The following is a 14,337-nucleotide window of genomic DNA, read 5'->3' on the forward strand; positions in this document are numbered from 1 at the left end:
ATCCTATGTCTTCATTCATTCATTCAATCGTATTTATTGAGCACTTACTATGTGCAGAGCACTGTACTAAGTGCTTGTGAAGTACAAGTAGGCAACATATAGAGACAGTCCCTACCCAACAACAGGCTCACAGTCTAGAAGGGGGAGACAGACAACAAAACAAAACATGTAGACAGGCATCAAAACCATCAGAATAAATAGAATTATAGCTATATGCACGTCATTAATAAAATAGAGTAGTAAGTATGTACAGGTAAAATAGAGTAACAAATATGTACAAATATATATGTGCTGTAGGGCAGAGGTGGGGGTAATGGAGAGGGGAGGAAGAGAGGAAAAAGGGGGCTCAGTCTAGGAAGGCCTCCTGGAGGAGGTGAGCTCTCAGTAGGGCTTTGAAGGGAGGAAGAGAGCTAGTTTGGTGGATGTTTGGAGGGAGGGCATTCCAGGCTAGGAGAAGGATGTGGGCCAGGGGTCGATGGCAGGACAGGCGAGAACGAGGCACAGTGAGGAGGTTAGCGGCAGAGGAGCGGAGGGTGTGGGCTGGGCTGTAGAAGGAGAGAAGGGAGGTGAGGTAGGAGGGGGCGAGGTGATGGACAGCCCTGAAGCCAAGAGTTCATCTTACTACTTAGACTATGAGCCCCATGTGGGAGAGGGACTGTGTGTAACCTGATTATCTTGTATCTAACCCAGTGCTTAATACATTGCATGGCACATAGTAAGTACATATCAAATACCATAGTTTTTATTTATAAGATTTTTCAGCTGCCTTCCCTGCTGCCTGAGGATCTGGGAATCTGGCACCCCTGTCTCCCTGGGGCTCCCTGGGGCAGTTCTATTTTTTAACTTTCTATGGTATTTGTTAAGTGCTTTATATGTGTCAAGCACTGTTCTAAGCGCTGGGTAGATTCAAGTTAAGTGGGCTGGATACCATGCCTGTCCCACATGTGGCTTACAGTCCAAGTAGGAAGGACAGGTACTGAATCTCCATTTTATAGTTGAGGAAATTGCGGCACAAAGAAGTTAAGTAACTTGCCCAAGGTCACACAGCAGGGAAGTGGTGGAACTAGGATTAGAACTCAGGACCTGGCTCCCAGATCTGTACTTTATCCACTGTCATGCTGCTTCCTTTACTAAAGTAAGGGAAGGTTTCAACAAGCAGAAATTAATGGGGTTAGTCAGAGGAAGAACCCTGGAGAAGGTGGCCTTGAGATACCATTTAAAGGATTGTGTCCAACCTGATTAGCTTTTATTGATTCATTCATTCAATTATATTTAGTGAGCTCTTACTGTGTGCAGAGCATTGTACTTAGCTCTTGGGAAGTACGAATCGGCAACATATAGAGACAGTCCCTACCCAACAATGGGCTCACACTCTTTTATCTATCCCAGCGCTTTGTACATTGCCTGACACATAGTTAGCCCTTAACAAATATCATTTAAAGAAAGGGACGAGGTGGTGGTAAGGAATTGGAAGTTTGTCCCTGTAGAAGGCACCTCTGGGCAACTGAGGATGAACTATGGGCCAGGAGAGGGGAGTGGAGGGGAGTGGTTGGAGAGGGGAGTCGTTGGCGCCTCTGCCCATCCTCCAAGCTAGCTCTCTTCCTCTCTTCAAGGCCCTACTGAGAGCTCACCTCCTCCAGGAGGCCTTCCCAGACTGAGCCCCTTCCTTCCTATCCCCCTTGTCCCCCTCTCCATCCCCCCATCTTACCTCCTGTCCTTCCCCACAGCACCTGTATATATGTATATATGTTTGTACATATTTATTACTCTATTTATTTATTTATCTTACTTGTACGTATCTATTCTATTTATTTTATTTTGTTAGTATGTTTGGTTTTGTTCTCTGTCTCCCCCTTCTAGACTGTGAGCCCGATGTTGGGTAGGGACTGTCTCTATGTGTTGCAGACTTGTACTTCCCAAGCACTTAGTACAGTGCTCTGCACGCAGTAAGCGCTCAATAAATACAATTGATTGATTGATTGACTGATCAGAAATTTGTTGGAAGAAGGGACTCGGATCCAGCCAGACCAAAGTATGGTTCAGACTCATTTGGGAGCCTCTGAGTGCTGAAAGAGAATTACACCATCTAGACTGGATCCCAATCTAGTGACCCTCTGATGACTTTTGGGACTATGTCCAACCCGATTTGCTTGTATCCACCCCAGCGCTTAGTACAGTGCCTGACACAAAGTAAGTGCTTAAGTGCCTCAGTTATTATTTTGGGCCACTGGTCTGTCTGGTAAGTAGTGGATGTGGGTCGGTCTACATCCTGCCAGGACCTCAGGTCTTCCTAGGGGCTTCTCTAGGCAGTCAGGAGCCCCTGGCCCCTGAGTCTTCTGGGTTTTGGATTGCTTGCAGTGGTGGAAGCGGAGTGTGACAAGAGCTCGGCCACGACCTACTTCTGGTACCGGGAGGCTTTGGACATTTCCAACTCCATCTCAGAGAGTGGGGGACTCAACTGGAAGATGACGCTGTGCCTCCTGGTTGCCTGGAGCATCGTGGGCATGGCTGTGGTCAAGGGAATCCAGTCTTCTGGAAAGGTGGGTGATGGGCTTGGCATCTGCCTTGGCTATGAGACAAGGAAGGTGAAGCAGTGTGGCTCAGTGGAAAGAGCATGGGCTTTGGAGTCAGAGGTCAAGGGTTCAAATCCCAGCTCCACCAATTGTCAGCTGTGTGACTTTGGGCAAGTCACTTCACTTCTCTGTGCCTCAGTTATCTAATCTGTCAAATGGGGATTAAGACTGTGAGCCCCCCGTGGCACAACCTGATCACCTTGTAACCTCCCCAGTGCTTACAACAGTGCTTTGCATATAGTAAGCGCTTAATAAATGCCATTATTATTATTATTATTATTATTATTATTATCATTATTATTATGTGGGAGTCAGGGCTGGAAGGGAGAGTTGGTGCCAGGGTCTTTTCCCCTCCACCTTCTCCCCTCCACTGGTTGAGGATGCCAATTAGGCATTGACTCAGGGCTACCATACCACACCTAAGCAGTCTTCAGTTTTAAGTGCCCAGTTCTTTAAAATGTCTCAGGTCTGGGTTCCACACTGCAGATTTGCAATTCCATTTAATGTGGCATTTTGTAAAAGCTGGGCAAAACATGGCATTTTGTGAAAACTGGCCTACTAGGGTTAATGGTGGAGGATCCAGGATGAAGTTTGTGATTGTCCCTATCATAATCTAAGCAATCCAGAGAGTTTTTGTTTTGATACAGGGGGAGAGAAAAAGGGGAAAGATCATTAGATGCAAATGCTGACACTTCATGGATTTTGCACATTTTAGTGAATACATATGCTTCCATAAACAGACAAGCTTTCTTGGGTCTGAGCCCATGGACTCCTGGTCCACCATGTTGGGGAGGGGGAGGCAGGCCTCCAGAACAGCTGGCTGGATGAGAGAGGGTGATTGAGCACGTGAGGAGAGCAAGGGTAGAGAGAGCACTGAAGCCCTTCATCTCCCAAATGCCATCTTCCATCTCTCCTAGCTTGCTGATTGGGCTGTTCTTGAAGGCTACCTCCAACTACTTTTTCCGTCACTCTTTCTCTTCCATCCTGATCCTTTGGTTCACAATCTATTAACCTCTCAGATCACACCCCTCCCAAGATCTCAACATCGTAATTGCTCCAAGCACCTGCTTAAAGTCTAGCGAAGGATGTAGATATTAGAATAAGTTACAGAAAAGAGGAGGTACTACAGTAGAAAGATACATAAGTGCTTTGGGGTGTCTGCGTACCCAAGTATCAAGAAGCAGCATGGCCTAGTGGATAAAGCACAGACCTCAGAGTCAGAAGGACCTGGGTTCTAACCCCCTCCGCCACGTGTCTGCTCTGTGATCTTGGACAAGTCACTTAATTTCTCTATGCCTCAGTTACCTCATCTGAAAGATTGTGAGCCCCATATGGGTTATGGGCTGTGTCTAAGCTGATTCCCTTGTATCTACCCCAGCACTTAGAACAGTGTCTGGCACTTAGAAAGTGCTTAACAAATACCTTTTAAAAATAGAATGTGGTTAGGTGAGGTGGAAGTGCTGAAGTAGAAATGGGGTGGAAGTAGGGTGTGGAAATGTGAGACTGATCAGGGAAGGCCTCCTGGAGGAGATGTGATTTCAGAAGGACCTTGAAGGTGGGAGGGCATTGGTGTGCTGGGCATGAAGGGGAGGGAGGGGACTGTGAGCCAGTGGAAAGCAATGGAAGAGATGAGCATGGGAAGCCCCCTTGGTGACCAGGAATGGATGATGAGGCACCGGGCAGCAGTCTCCATGGCTCAGGTGATGTGTGGGGAGCCCAGGGTGCCATCTGAGGATGGTTTGGAGATCTTTGCCCTTTCCCCCAGTACTCGGCCCACTGTGGTGGGGAAAAACTGGGCTCTGGAGCTGGGGTTGGGGGAAGGTGACTGTCCCTGGACCTTCTGCCCCTCTGTTTCTCTCCCTCTCCCTCTCTTTCTTCTCCCTCTTCCTCTGCTTAGGTGATGTATTTCAGCTCCCTTTTCCCGTATGTGGTGCTGGCCTGCTTCCTGGTGCGGGGGCTGCTCTTGAGGGGGGCGGTTGATGGAATCCTTCACATGTTCACACCCAAGGTAAGAGATCCCCCACTGCTCCCTGTGCCTTTCAGCCTGGCTGGAGATTCTTGCTGCTCCCTGAGTCCTCTGGCTTGGCTGGAGACCCCAGCTGCTCCCCAGGCCCTCTGGCCTGTTTCTGGGGACCCACCCCTGCTCCCTGGACCCCCTACCCTGGCTGGCTCCTCTTTCCCCTTGGGAATGCATAGAACCCAGCAGGCAGGCCCTATGCCAGAAAAACCAAGGGGGAAGAAAGAAAAATCACTCCCCAAGTCCACGTGCCTACAGAGGAGGGTAACGAGGATGATCGGGGGATGATTTAATAATAGTAATAATTATAATGATAGTAATGGTATTTGTTAAGTGCTTACTATGTGCCAGACACCGTATTAAGTGCTAGGGTAGATACAAGATCATCAGTATGAACACAGTCCCTGTCCCACATAGGGCTCCCAGTCTCAATGCCCATTTTACAGATGAGTTTACTGAGAACCAGAGAAATTAAGTGACTTGCCTAAGGTCACACAGTGGAAAAGTGCCAGAGCCGGGATTAGAACCCAGGTCCTTCTGACTCCCACGCCCATACTCTATCCACTAGGCCACATTGCTTCGGTGTCACCTGGTGAAAAGAGCACACCTCTGGGAGTCAGGCGATCTGGGTTGTTATCTTGGCTCGCCACATGTCTGCTGCACGACCTGGGGCAAGTCACTTAACTTTTCTATACTTCAGTCTCCTCCTATGTAAAATGGGGACTCAATACCTATTCTCCGTTAGTATGTATTACCACAGTGCTTAGCATAATGCTTGGTACATAATAAGCCCTTAACAAATGCCACAGTAATTATTATTATTATCTATTAGCTGCCTTAGGAGACTAGGCTGGAAAAATTAGGATTTGGCATCCTGGGATGATACGGGCTGAGAAGGGGCCGGATGGAGGTTTAGAGTGATGAAGAGTGTAGACAGGGTGGCCTCTGGAGGTGGTTCCCAACACTCCCCAGCAGAGACAGGACAGGTGGCCCCAAGAAAGATCAGAAGGCAAAGGTGAATGGACAAACAGGTCGGAAAGTACGGAATTTGTTCCCATAGGAAGTTGAGCAGGCTGAAACCTCCTGTGTATACAAGAGGTCTTGGGGAAAATTCATGGAGAATGGGGTGCAACGTACTTCTAGTGGGAAAGTTTGGGATATAAGGGACAAGACTATGCTCATCCCTAATTTTTAGGGTGGAAATTGAGAGCAGCCATTCACCGTACTCTCCCAAGTGCTTAGTACAGTGCCCTGCATACTGGAAGTGCTCAGTAAATGCAATTGATTGATTCAGCAATCACACTGTTCCTCCCAGTATCCCAGGGCTGTTGTGTGAGACAAAAGAATTGGGCTGAGGGAACTGTTGGTGTGACCCAGCCTTAGGACTCTGCGAGAGTGTGGAAGGAGGACAGGCAGACTTTGGGGTGCAGTCCCCAAAAGAAGGACGAACCCCAAGTCCTGTGTTTTGGTTAGAACCCTGTTATGGATGTGGGAACTCTTCTTAATAATATCTAATAAAGGTTATGGTACTCATTAAGCACTTACTATGTGCCAAGCCCTGTTCTAAGCACTGGGGTAGATACATGTTAATCAGGTTGGACACAGTCCCTGTCCTATAAGGGGCTCACATTCTTAATCTCCATTTTACAGATGAGGGAACTGAGGCCCAGAAAAGTGAAGTGACTTGTTCGGGGTCACACAGCAAACATGTGATGGATCGGGATTAGAACCCAGATCCTTCTGATTCCCAGGCCTGTGCTCTACCCACTAAGCCATACAACTTCTCACAGCCGGGTTGGCTTGGTCCAACAGGCTGCTTTGGATGCAGTTCCCCACAGCAGGGGTTGGGAGGGAGAGTATGCTGATTCGGGTGAGTGCGCCAGTGGAAGGTGCCTTCGCAGCAGGGTTTTGCTAGCGTGCAGCCCCTGCCTTCTGGGAGAAGGGAGTGTGGAGTTCTAGCATTTCTCTGTGGCGTTGGGGTCCCAAGGGCTGCCCAGGGTTCTCAGGGAGAACCAAGTTCTGATGATCAACATGAGAATAACAGGGTTCTGCACAAGGACTATGATCTCTGCCCTCTGACTCTTAAAGGGCAGGCAGGCAGACAGGCATAAGAGACTCTTCCCTAACACATGGAATTCTTGGGAGGGACCTGATGTTCTCTGTGGAGATGGGTCAGTGTAGAGGGGCTCAGAGGACACATGCCCGATCTCCGCAGGAGGAAGCAACCCCAGAGGCTGTGGGGTCTTTGAAGAGCTGTTCAGTCCAGGCAGGAGGCGAAGGAAGGCAGGGGGCCCAAGGAATGGAAAACTGTGACCTGGTTTCCTGCCCTGAACAGTTCCAGCAAATGCCAATCTCCTGGGCCTAATGAGACTTTCTCTCAGCTCACGCTTGTTCCCCATGGAAGTGACTCTGGCTGATCTCTGGAGGAGTCTGCCTCCGGGACATGGTGGGAAAAGAGGACTCATTCCAATGGATTAATCAATCAAGGGTTTTTATTGAGCACTTTCCGTGTGCAGAGCACTATAGTAAGCACTTGGGAGAGCACAGTACAGTAAAGTTGATAGACACGATCCCTGCCCATGAGGAGCTTACAATTTAGAGGGGGAGACAGACATTAGAAATGAAAATTTATTATGCATAGGTACATAAGTGCCGTGGGGTTGATATTCCCCCCATCATATTTTATCCTAGTAGGAAAAGCATTAGGGACCTGGGTTCCAATCCTACCTCTGCTACTTACCTGCGGTGTGGCCTTGGGCAACTCATGCAACTTCTCTGGACTTCTGTTTATGCATCCACAAAATACTTGTTCTTTCTCCCTCTTAGACTGTTAGCCCTGTTTGGGGCACTATGTCCACTCAGATTATCTTGCAAATACCCCAGTGCTTAGCACAAGACCTGGTACATAGTAAGCACTTAATACCATGATTATTATCGGTATCGTTACTCAGACACATACTCAAACATACTCAACTGACCTTCACATCACTCACTACACACTCACTCAGTTGTGCATATTTGGCCAGTAAGAATCCATGAGCTTGCTTGTCTTATACCATCGAGTCATCTCTGATCCAAAGAGATGCCTTGGACACATCTCTTCCAGAACACCCCACCTCCATCTGCAATCGTTTTGGTAGTGTATCCATAGAGTTTTCTTGGTCAAAATACAGAAGTGGTTTATCATTGCCTCCTTCCAAGCAGTAAACTTGGGTCTCCACTCTTGACTCTCTCCCATGCCGCTGCTGCCCAACACAGGGGAGTTTTGACTTGTAGCAGATTGGCTTCCACTTGCTAGCCACTGCCCAAGCTAGGAATGGAATGGCTATGCCTCTGTTCGACTCTCCCTCCCATAATCGAGACTGGTAGAGTACTGGAAACTCTCCAAGTGCGACCCTGAGAGGGGAAATCCATGAGCACATTCAAAGTTCTTGCCGACCATACAAGCAGTCCACCCAGCCAGTGTCCCATCTCCAACTTGGGTGTCAGGATGTTTGGAAGAACTGTGAGATGGTTGTTTTTCTGGACTTCCATTCTCATGGTCAGGGCTAAACCATCCAACATCCTTTAACTTTTCCCTTTCCACCACTGCCTTTCTCTCCAGTTACAAAGCACGCATCATTCACCCTTGGATCCATACAAATCCTTCTGGACCCACTTGTTATTTTCAGTATTGCATTAGTAATATAATTCATTCATTAGTAATATCATTAGTAATGTAATTCTTTAATCAATCACGGGTATTTATTCAGCATTTACTATTGCACTAAGCACTCAGGAGAGTGTAATGCAACTGAATTGTGTTGTACAGACTGGGGAATCAGCATGGCCTAGTGGATAGAGCCCAGGCCCAGGAGTCAGAAAGACCTGGGTTCTAATCCTGGCTGCAGCACAGCCTCCCATGTGACCTTAGGCAATTCACTAAACTTCTCTGTGGTTTAGTTACCTCATCTGTATAATGGAGATTAAGACTGTAAGCCCCATGTAGGACAGGACAGGAACTGTGTCCCACCTGATTATCTCTTATCAACCCCAGCGCTTAATACAGAGCCTGGCACATAGTATGTACTTAACAAATACCATTAAAAATAATTCTCTGGCCTCAGCTTGCTCTCCTCCTGTGTTTGTACTCTCATCCTGATTCGGTCCAGAGCTGAGCACCCCCCTAGCCCAGCCCTGACTCTGCCCACCCTGGTTGGATGTTTTTAGGCTCTAGGGAGTGGCTTAATAATAGTAATAATTGTGATATTTGTTAAGCATTCCTATGTGCCAGGCACTGTACTAAGAGCTGGGGTAGATACAAGGTAATCGGATTGGACACAGTCCCTGTCCTACAGAGGGCTCAGAGTCTTCATCCCTATTTTCCAGATGAGGTAACTGAGGCCCAGAGAAGTTAAGTGACTTGCCCAAGGTCACACAGAAGACAAGTGGTGGAGCCGAGATTAGAACCCAGATCCTTCTGACTCCCAGGCCTGTGCTCTGTCCACTAGGACACGCTGCTTCTCCTTTTTGAGAACCTGCTGTCTGTTCCCAGATACCTTGCCTGCAGTCTTGGTCATATACCACCTAAAAGGCTGGATGATTGGGGCTGGCCCTCTAATGAGGCCTATGGGCAGTGGGCAAAAATTTGTCTGCTAACAATCCTGCAATCAGGGGCACTAACCAGGCAGCAGAACCCCCAGTTAAATGGATTCCCAGAATAAAATCTAAGACCAGATGCTGGCAGATGGCAGGCAAGCCAGTGTTTAGGCGTGGGGGGCTTGGAGGAACCAAGCCTGGGAAGGGAGCCAGGAGCCCAGGTCCTTCCCTCCATCAGGGCATTCCAAAAGGATGGGTGGATCCACTGATCTTCAGAGCTTCCTTGTGTCTGGTGGGAAGGGGGGGATGGAGGGGATAGAAGGAGGAAGATAAGAGCTTGAGCAGGAATCCCCATGCTGTTCGCCACTAGCCAGATGGAACGGGAGTGACTCAATGTGATCTCTTTCCTTTCCTCCCTCCCCGCCCCCTGCCAGCTGGACAAGATGCTGGACCCTCAGGTGTGGCGGGAGGCAGCCACGCAGGTCTTCTTTGCCCTGGGGCTGGGCTTTGGGGGCGTCATTGCCTTCTCCAGCTACAACAAGCAGGACAACAACTGCCACTTCGATGCCGCCTTGGTCTCCTTCATCAACTTCTTCACCTCTGTGCTGGCCACCCTCGTGGTCTTTGCTGTGCTCGGCTTCAAGGCCAACATCATGAACGAGAAGTGTGTGGTGGAGTAAGTGACTTCTTGAGGGCCTCTCCTGGACCCCTCCCTCACTCCCTTCCAGAAGACAGTCACCCCCAGCCTTGGCATAGGAATGTGGGGGTCCTGGCTGGCTTGGGGCCCTGGGAGAGGGCAGATGGGAATGGGGAGAGGGCCGTGGAGGAAGCAGGATGGGGGCTATCAGGAAGTATCTACACCCAGATAAATTCTCCCTCCACCTCCTGGCCTCTGCACCTGGTCCCATCTTCCCCTCACCCACAGGAATGCAGAGAAGATCCTGGGATACCTGAACAGCAATGTCTTGAGCCGCGACCTCATCCCACCCCATGTGAATTTCTCCCACCTGATGGCACGGGACTATGGCGAGATGTACAAGGTGATCCGGATGGTCAAGGAGGATCACTTCCAGGAGCTGGGTCTGGACCCCTGCCTGCTGGAGGATGAGCTCAACAAGGTGCCAGCCTTGCCCCTTCACCCCAACACCCCAGCCCCAAGCCGAGGGAGCCCCTGGTCCCTCTGTGCCCTCCTCCACCCCTTCCTGATGCCAGGCTCATTGGGAAGGAGGGGACAGGGTCAGAACCCATGAGAGTCAGACCTAGATGGAGATCCGTGTGTGCTTTGAGAGCCAGCACAGTGAGGGGTTGTGCCCATCAAGGTGGTGCCAATCCTGGCCATGCCCGGTCCTGCCCCCTTCTGTTGCCCCCTGACTCCCAGCTTCCTGGTAGTAGAGAGAAGGAGCCATTGATGGGCTTCCATCACTCCTCACCTCCCCCCTAGTGGTACCGAATCTATGACCTCTGACCCCAGGTACCGAATGGGCACCTGTGGTAGTTGCCGCCCCCTCAGCCATGGCCTGAGCATGCAGGAGAGCCATGCCCAGTCCTTGTCTGAGTGTGTGCAGACGAGGGTTCCCTGCCCAGGTGGGGTTCGGGCCTGGGGCTGGGTGTGCCAGAAACTGGTGTCCACAGTGAGAGAAAGCCGTCCCCTCAAGCCCCCTTCTTCCTGCCACCAAACAGTCCGTGCAGGGCACCGGCCTGGCCTTCATCGCCTTCACCGAGGCCATGACGCACTTCCCCGCCTCGCCCTTCTGGTCCGTCATGTTCTTCCTGATGCTCATCAACCTGGGCCTGGGCAGCATGATCGGGACCATGGCTGGCATCACCACGCCCATCATCGACACCTTCAAGGTGCAGAAGGAGATGTTCACGGGTGAGGAGGACACCCCCCCCAACACCCCCTCACCTTGGCCTGCTTGCTCCCAGCTTCTTTGGGAGGGAGGAGCTTCAAGCCTACTCCCGATAGGCCCCAGTTCCTACCTGGAGTCTAGTGCCTGCATGTTGCTCACTTTAAATAATAATCACTGCGGTACTTGATAAGTGCTTTCTCTTTGTCAAGCACTGTTCTAAGTGCTGGGGTAGATACCACATAATCAAAACAGACACAGCCCCTTCCCTGAAGGAGCCTCCCAGTCTGAGAAACTTTGGGGCCAGGTCAGACACAAGGGCTATGGCCCAAGGGCTGACCCTTCCCCTGACAAATCTGTCCAATCAATAATAATAATAATAATGGTATTTGTTAAGTGCTTACTTTGTACCTGGCACTGTACTAAGCGCTAGGGTGGTTACAAGCACATCGGGTTGGACACAGTCCCTCTCCACATGAGCTCACTGTATCAGTCCCCATTTTACAGATGAGGTAACTGAGTCACAGAGAAGTGAAGTGAATTGCCCAAGGTCACACAGCAGGCAAGCACTGGAGCCAGGATTAGAACCCATGACCTTCTGACTCCCGGGCCTGTGCTCTATCCAATATGCCATGCTGCTAACCCCAGGGTGGCCCGGGCCCTGACCCTGGGGAAGGGAAGGGCTAGGTGCTCAGGCGGAATGAGTGCGTGCCCGCTTCAAGCTCCTGGGCTCCTTACAGTTGGCTGCTGCATCTTCGCCTTCCTGGTGGGGCTACTGTTCGTCCAGCGCTCGGGGAACTACTTTGTCACCATGTTTGATGACTACTCAGCTACCCTGCCCCTCACGGTCATCGTCATTCTGGAGAACATCGCCGTGGCCTGGATCTACGGCACCAAGAAGTGAGGAAGGGGCCAGTGTTTCTGGGGCGGGGGCCATTCGGAGTCAGGGGTGGGCACCAGAAGGTTCTGGGTAGGGGAGTGGGCCCCCAGAATGACCCTGAGGGGAGCCCTCTACTTAAAGGGGATCAGCCAATCAATTAATTGTGTTTACCGAGAACCTACCATGTGAGGAACACTGTCCTAAGCACTGAGACCTGCTGGTGGTCTCAGTTGGAGACTGAGGCTGGGAACTTGGGAGGGGCAGGGAAGATTCCCACCCCCATACCTAAGTTGTGTTTTGAGAGGCTCCCACCCATCCCCATTTTTGTCTCCATTCCCTGCCCCTCGAATTTCAGGTTCATGCAGGAGCTGACAGAAATGCTGGGCTTCCAGCCCTACCGCTTCTATTTCTACATGTGGAAGTATGTGTCCCCGCTGTGCATGGCTGTGCTGACCACAGCCAGCGTCGTCCAGCTGGGGGTCACCCCACCTGGCTACAGTGCCTGGATCAAGGAAGAGGTGAGCAGGAACCCCTGGAGATCCGCTGGACAATTTATTCCCAAGGGCCAAGCCACGAGGCGAGACACCTTCATGCAGGGTGCACTTTGGGGGATGGGGGAAGAGCTCCCCAGGGGAACCAGAGAGGCTGTTGGATCACCAGGAGGACCAGCCCTAACCCAAACCTCCCAGTTAAAATAGTGGTGGTATTTAAGTTCTTACTCCGTGCTAAGCACCGGGATAGATGCAAGCTAATCAGATCAGTCACACATAATAATAATAATATTTGTGGTATTTAAGCACTTACTCTGTACCAGGCACTGTACTAAATGCTGGGATGGGTAAAAGCAAAGCAGGTTGGGCACAGTCCCTGTCCCATGTGGGGCTCCCAGTCTCAATCCCCATTTTGCAGTTGAGGTAACTGAGGCCCAGAGAAGTGAAATGACTCACCCAAGGTCACCCAGCAGACAAGTGGCAGAGCCAGGATTAGAACCCATGACCTTCTGACTTACAGGCCCGTGGTCTATCCACTGCACCATGCTGCCTCTCACAAAAGGAGCTCACGGCCTCAGGGGCAGGGAGAATGGGGATTGAATCCCTATTTTACAGATAAGGACACCGAGGCTCGGGGAAATGAAGCGATCAAACCGCAGGCAAGTGGCGGAGCCAGGATCAGACGCCAGGTCATCTGAATCCCAGCCTGGTGCTCTGTCTGCTCGGCCTCTCTGTTCCTTTAACCCTGGGCTTAGGGAGGGAGTAGGGAGAAGCCTGTCTGGGAGGCGGGCCTGCAAAGCTTCATCCCAGGGATGGATGTTGGGGCAGTGGCCACAGGCTAAGGGCAGAAGGGCATGGGGGGAAAGGGAGCCTCGAAGCTGGGCAATTTGAGAATATGTCCTGGGATTATTCTGGGCCCCCAGCTGCTCAGCAGGAAATGTTTAAAGAGGTTGGAGCAGTGGGGATGAGTGGGTAAGTGGCATAGGGATTCTTGGGCAGAGCGGCGGCAACCGTGTCCCCGACCTGAGGTCTCCCCTCCCTTCCCTGCAGGCTGCCGAGCGGTACCTGTACTTCCCCAACTGGGCCATGGCCATCCTGATCTCTCTCATCGTGCTGGCCGTGCTGCCTATCCCCGTGGTGCTCACCCTGCGCCATTTCCACCTGCTGTCGGATGGCTCCAACACCCTTTCCGTCTCCTACAAGAAGGGCCGCATGATGAAGGACATGTCCAACCTGGAGGAGAATGACGAGACGCGCTTCATCCTCAGCAAGGGGCCCAGCGAGACCCCCTCCCCCATGCCCACCCACCGCTCCTACCTGGGTCCGGGAAACACCTCCCCCATGGAGATGACCGGCGCTCCCAATGGACGCTATGGCAGTGGCTACCTCCTGGCCAGCACCCCTGAGTCTGAGCTGTGACCGTGGCGGCCTCTCTCCTGGCCCCCCGGCCCATGCCCTTTGTGCTTCCCAGAGGTCCTTGAGGGAGACACATACACACACACACACACACAAACACACACACACACACACACACACACAAACAGACATACACACACACACACACACGAAACAACCACCTCAAATATGGGGGAGACACACACACACACACACACACACACACACACATCAAACAAAGGCCTCAGAACTGCCTGCTCTACTCCACTCTCACAGACAGAGGAAGAGTTGGAATGGGCAACCCCAGTGGACTCATCCCCCATCCTGCCCCCCGCTCCCCAGCCTTTCTGCCAGTTGGGCTCCTCACTCCTCTCACCAGCCAGCCCTTTGATTTGCTAACTCAGGTGGTCCTGGGGGCAACTTCAGAGGGGACACACTGGGTTGCTGGGATCAGCCCGGAAGTCCAGATGCCCGGCCCAGGGTAGACCCAGTGTGACGACACCAGGTGATCTACCATGCTTCCAGCTTCCTCCCTCCACATCTTACTCTTTGCCCC

General features: G+C 51.2%; 1 protein-coding gene and 1 non-coding gene across 7 annotated transcripts in view; one reads left to right on the forward strand and one right to left on the reverse strand.

Annotated features, from left to right (window-relative positions):
• SLC6A17 (solute carrier family 6 member 17) overlaps positions 1-13,942 on the forward strand; it is a 41,044-nt gene extending 27,102 nt beyond the window's left edge. For all 6 annotated transcript variants that reach the window (XM_038749672.1, XM_038749670.1, XM_038749671.1 and 3 more), the window contains 8 exons: positions 2,359-2,540; positions 4,471-4,581; positions 9,603-9,844; positions 10,094-10,286; positions 10,849-11,041; positions 11,756-11,915; positions 12,251-12,413; positions 13,437-13,942. In XM_038749672.1, the coding sequence (XP_038605600.1) occupies positions 2,359-2,540; positions 4,471-4,581; positions 9,603-9,844; positions 10,094-10,286; positions 10,849-11,041; positions 11,756-11,915; positions 12,251-12,413; positions 13,437-13,805 (1,613 nt within the window). In that variant the 3' untranslated portion in view covers positions 13,806-13,942. The remainder of the gene's footprint in view (positions 1-2,358; positions 2,541-4,470; positions 4,582-9,602; positions 9,845-10,093; positions 10,287-10,848; positions 11,042-11,755; positions 11,916-12,250; positions 12,414-13,436) is intronic.
• On the reverse strand, positions 7,859-7,996 carry LOC119931061. Its single transcript, XR_005451928.1, has one exon. It is a non-coding gene; the product is annotated as a small nucleolar RNA SNORA7 (small nucleolar RNA).
• Positions 13,943-14,337: the final 395 nt, after the last annotated feature.

Source organism: Tachyglossus aculeatus, chromosome 7, assembly GCF_015852505.1.
Source record: "Tachyglossus aculeatus isolate mTacAcu1 chromosome 7, mTacAcu1.pri, whole genome shotgun sequence".
Taxonomy (NCBI): domain Eukaryota; kingdom Metazoa; phylum Chordata; class Mammalia; order Monotremata; family Tachyglossidae; genus Tachyglossus; species Tachyglossus aculeatus.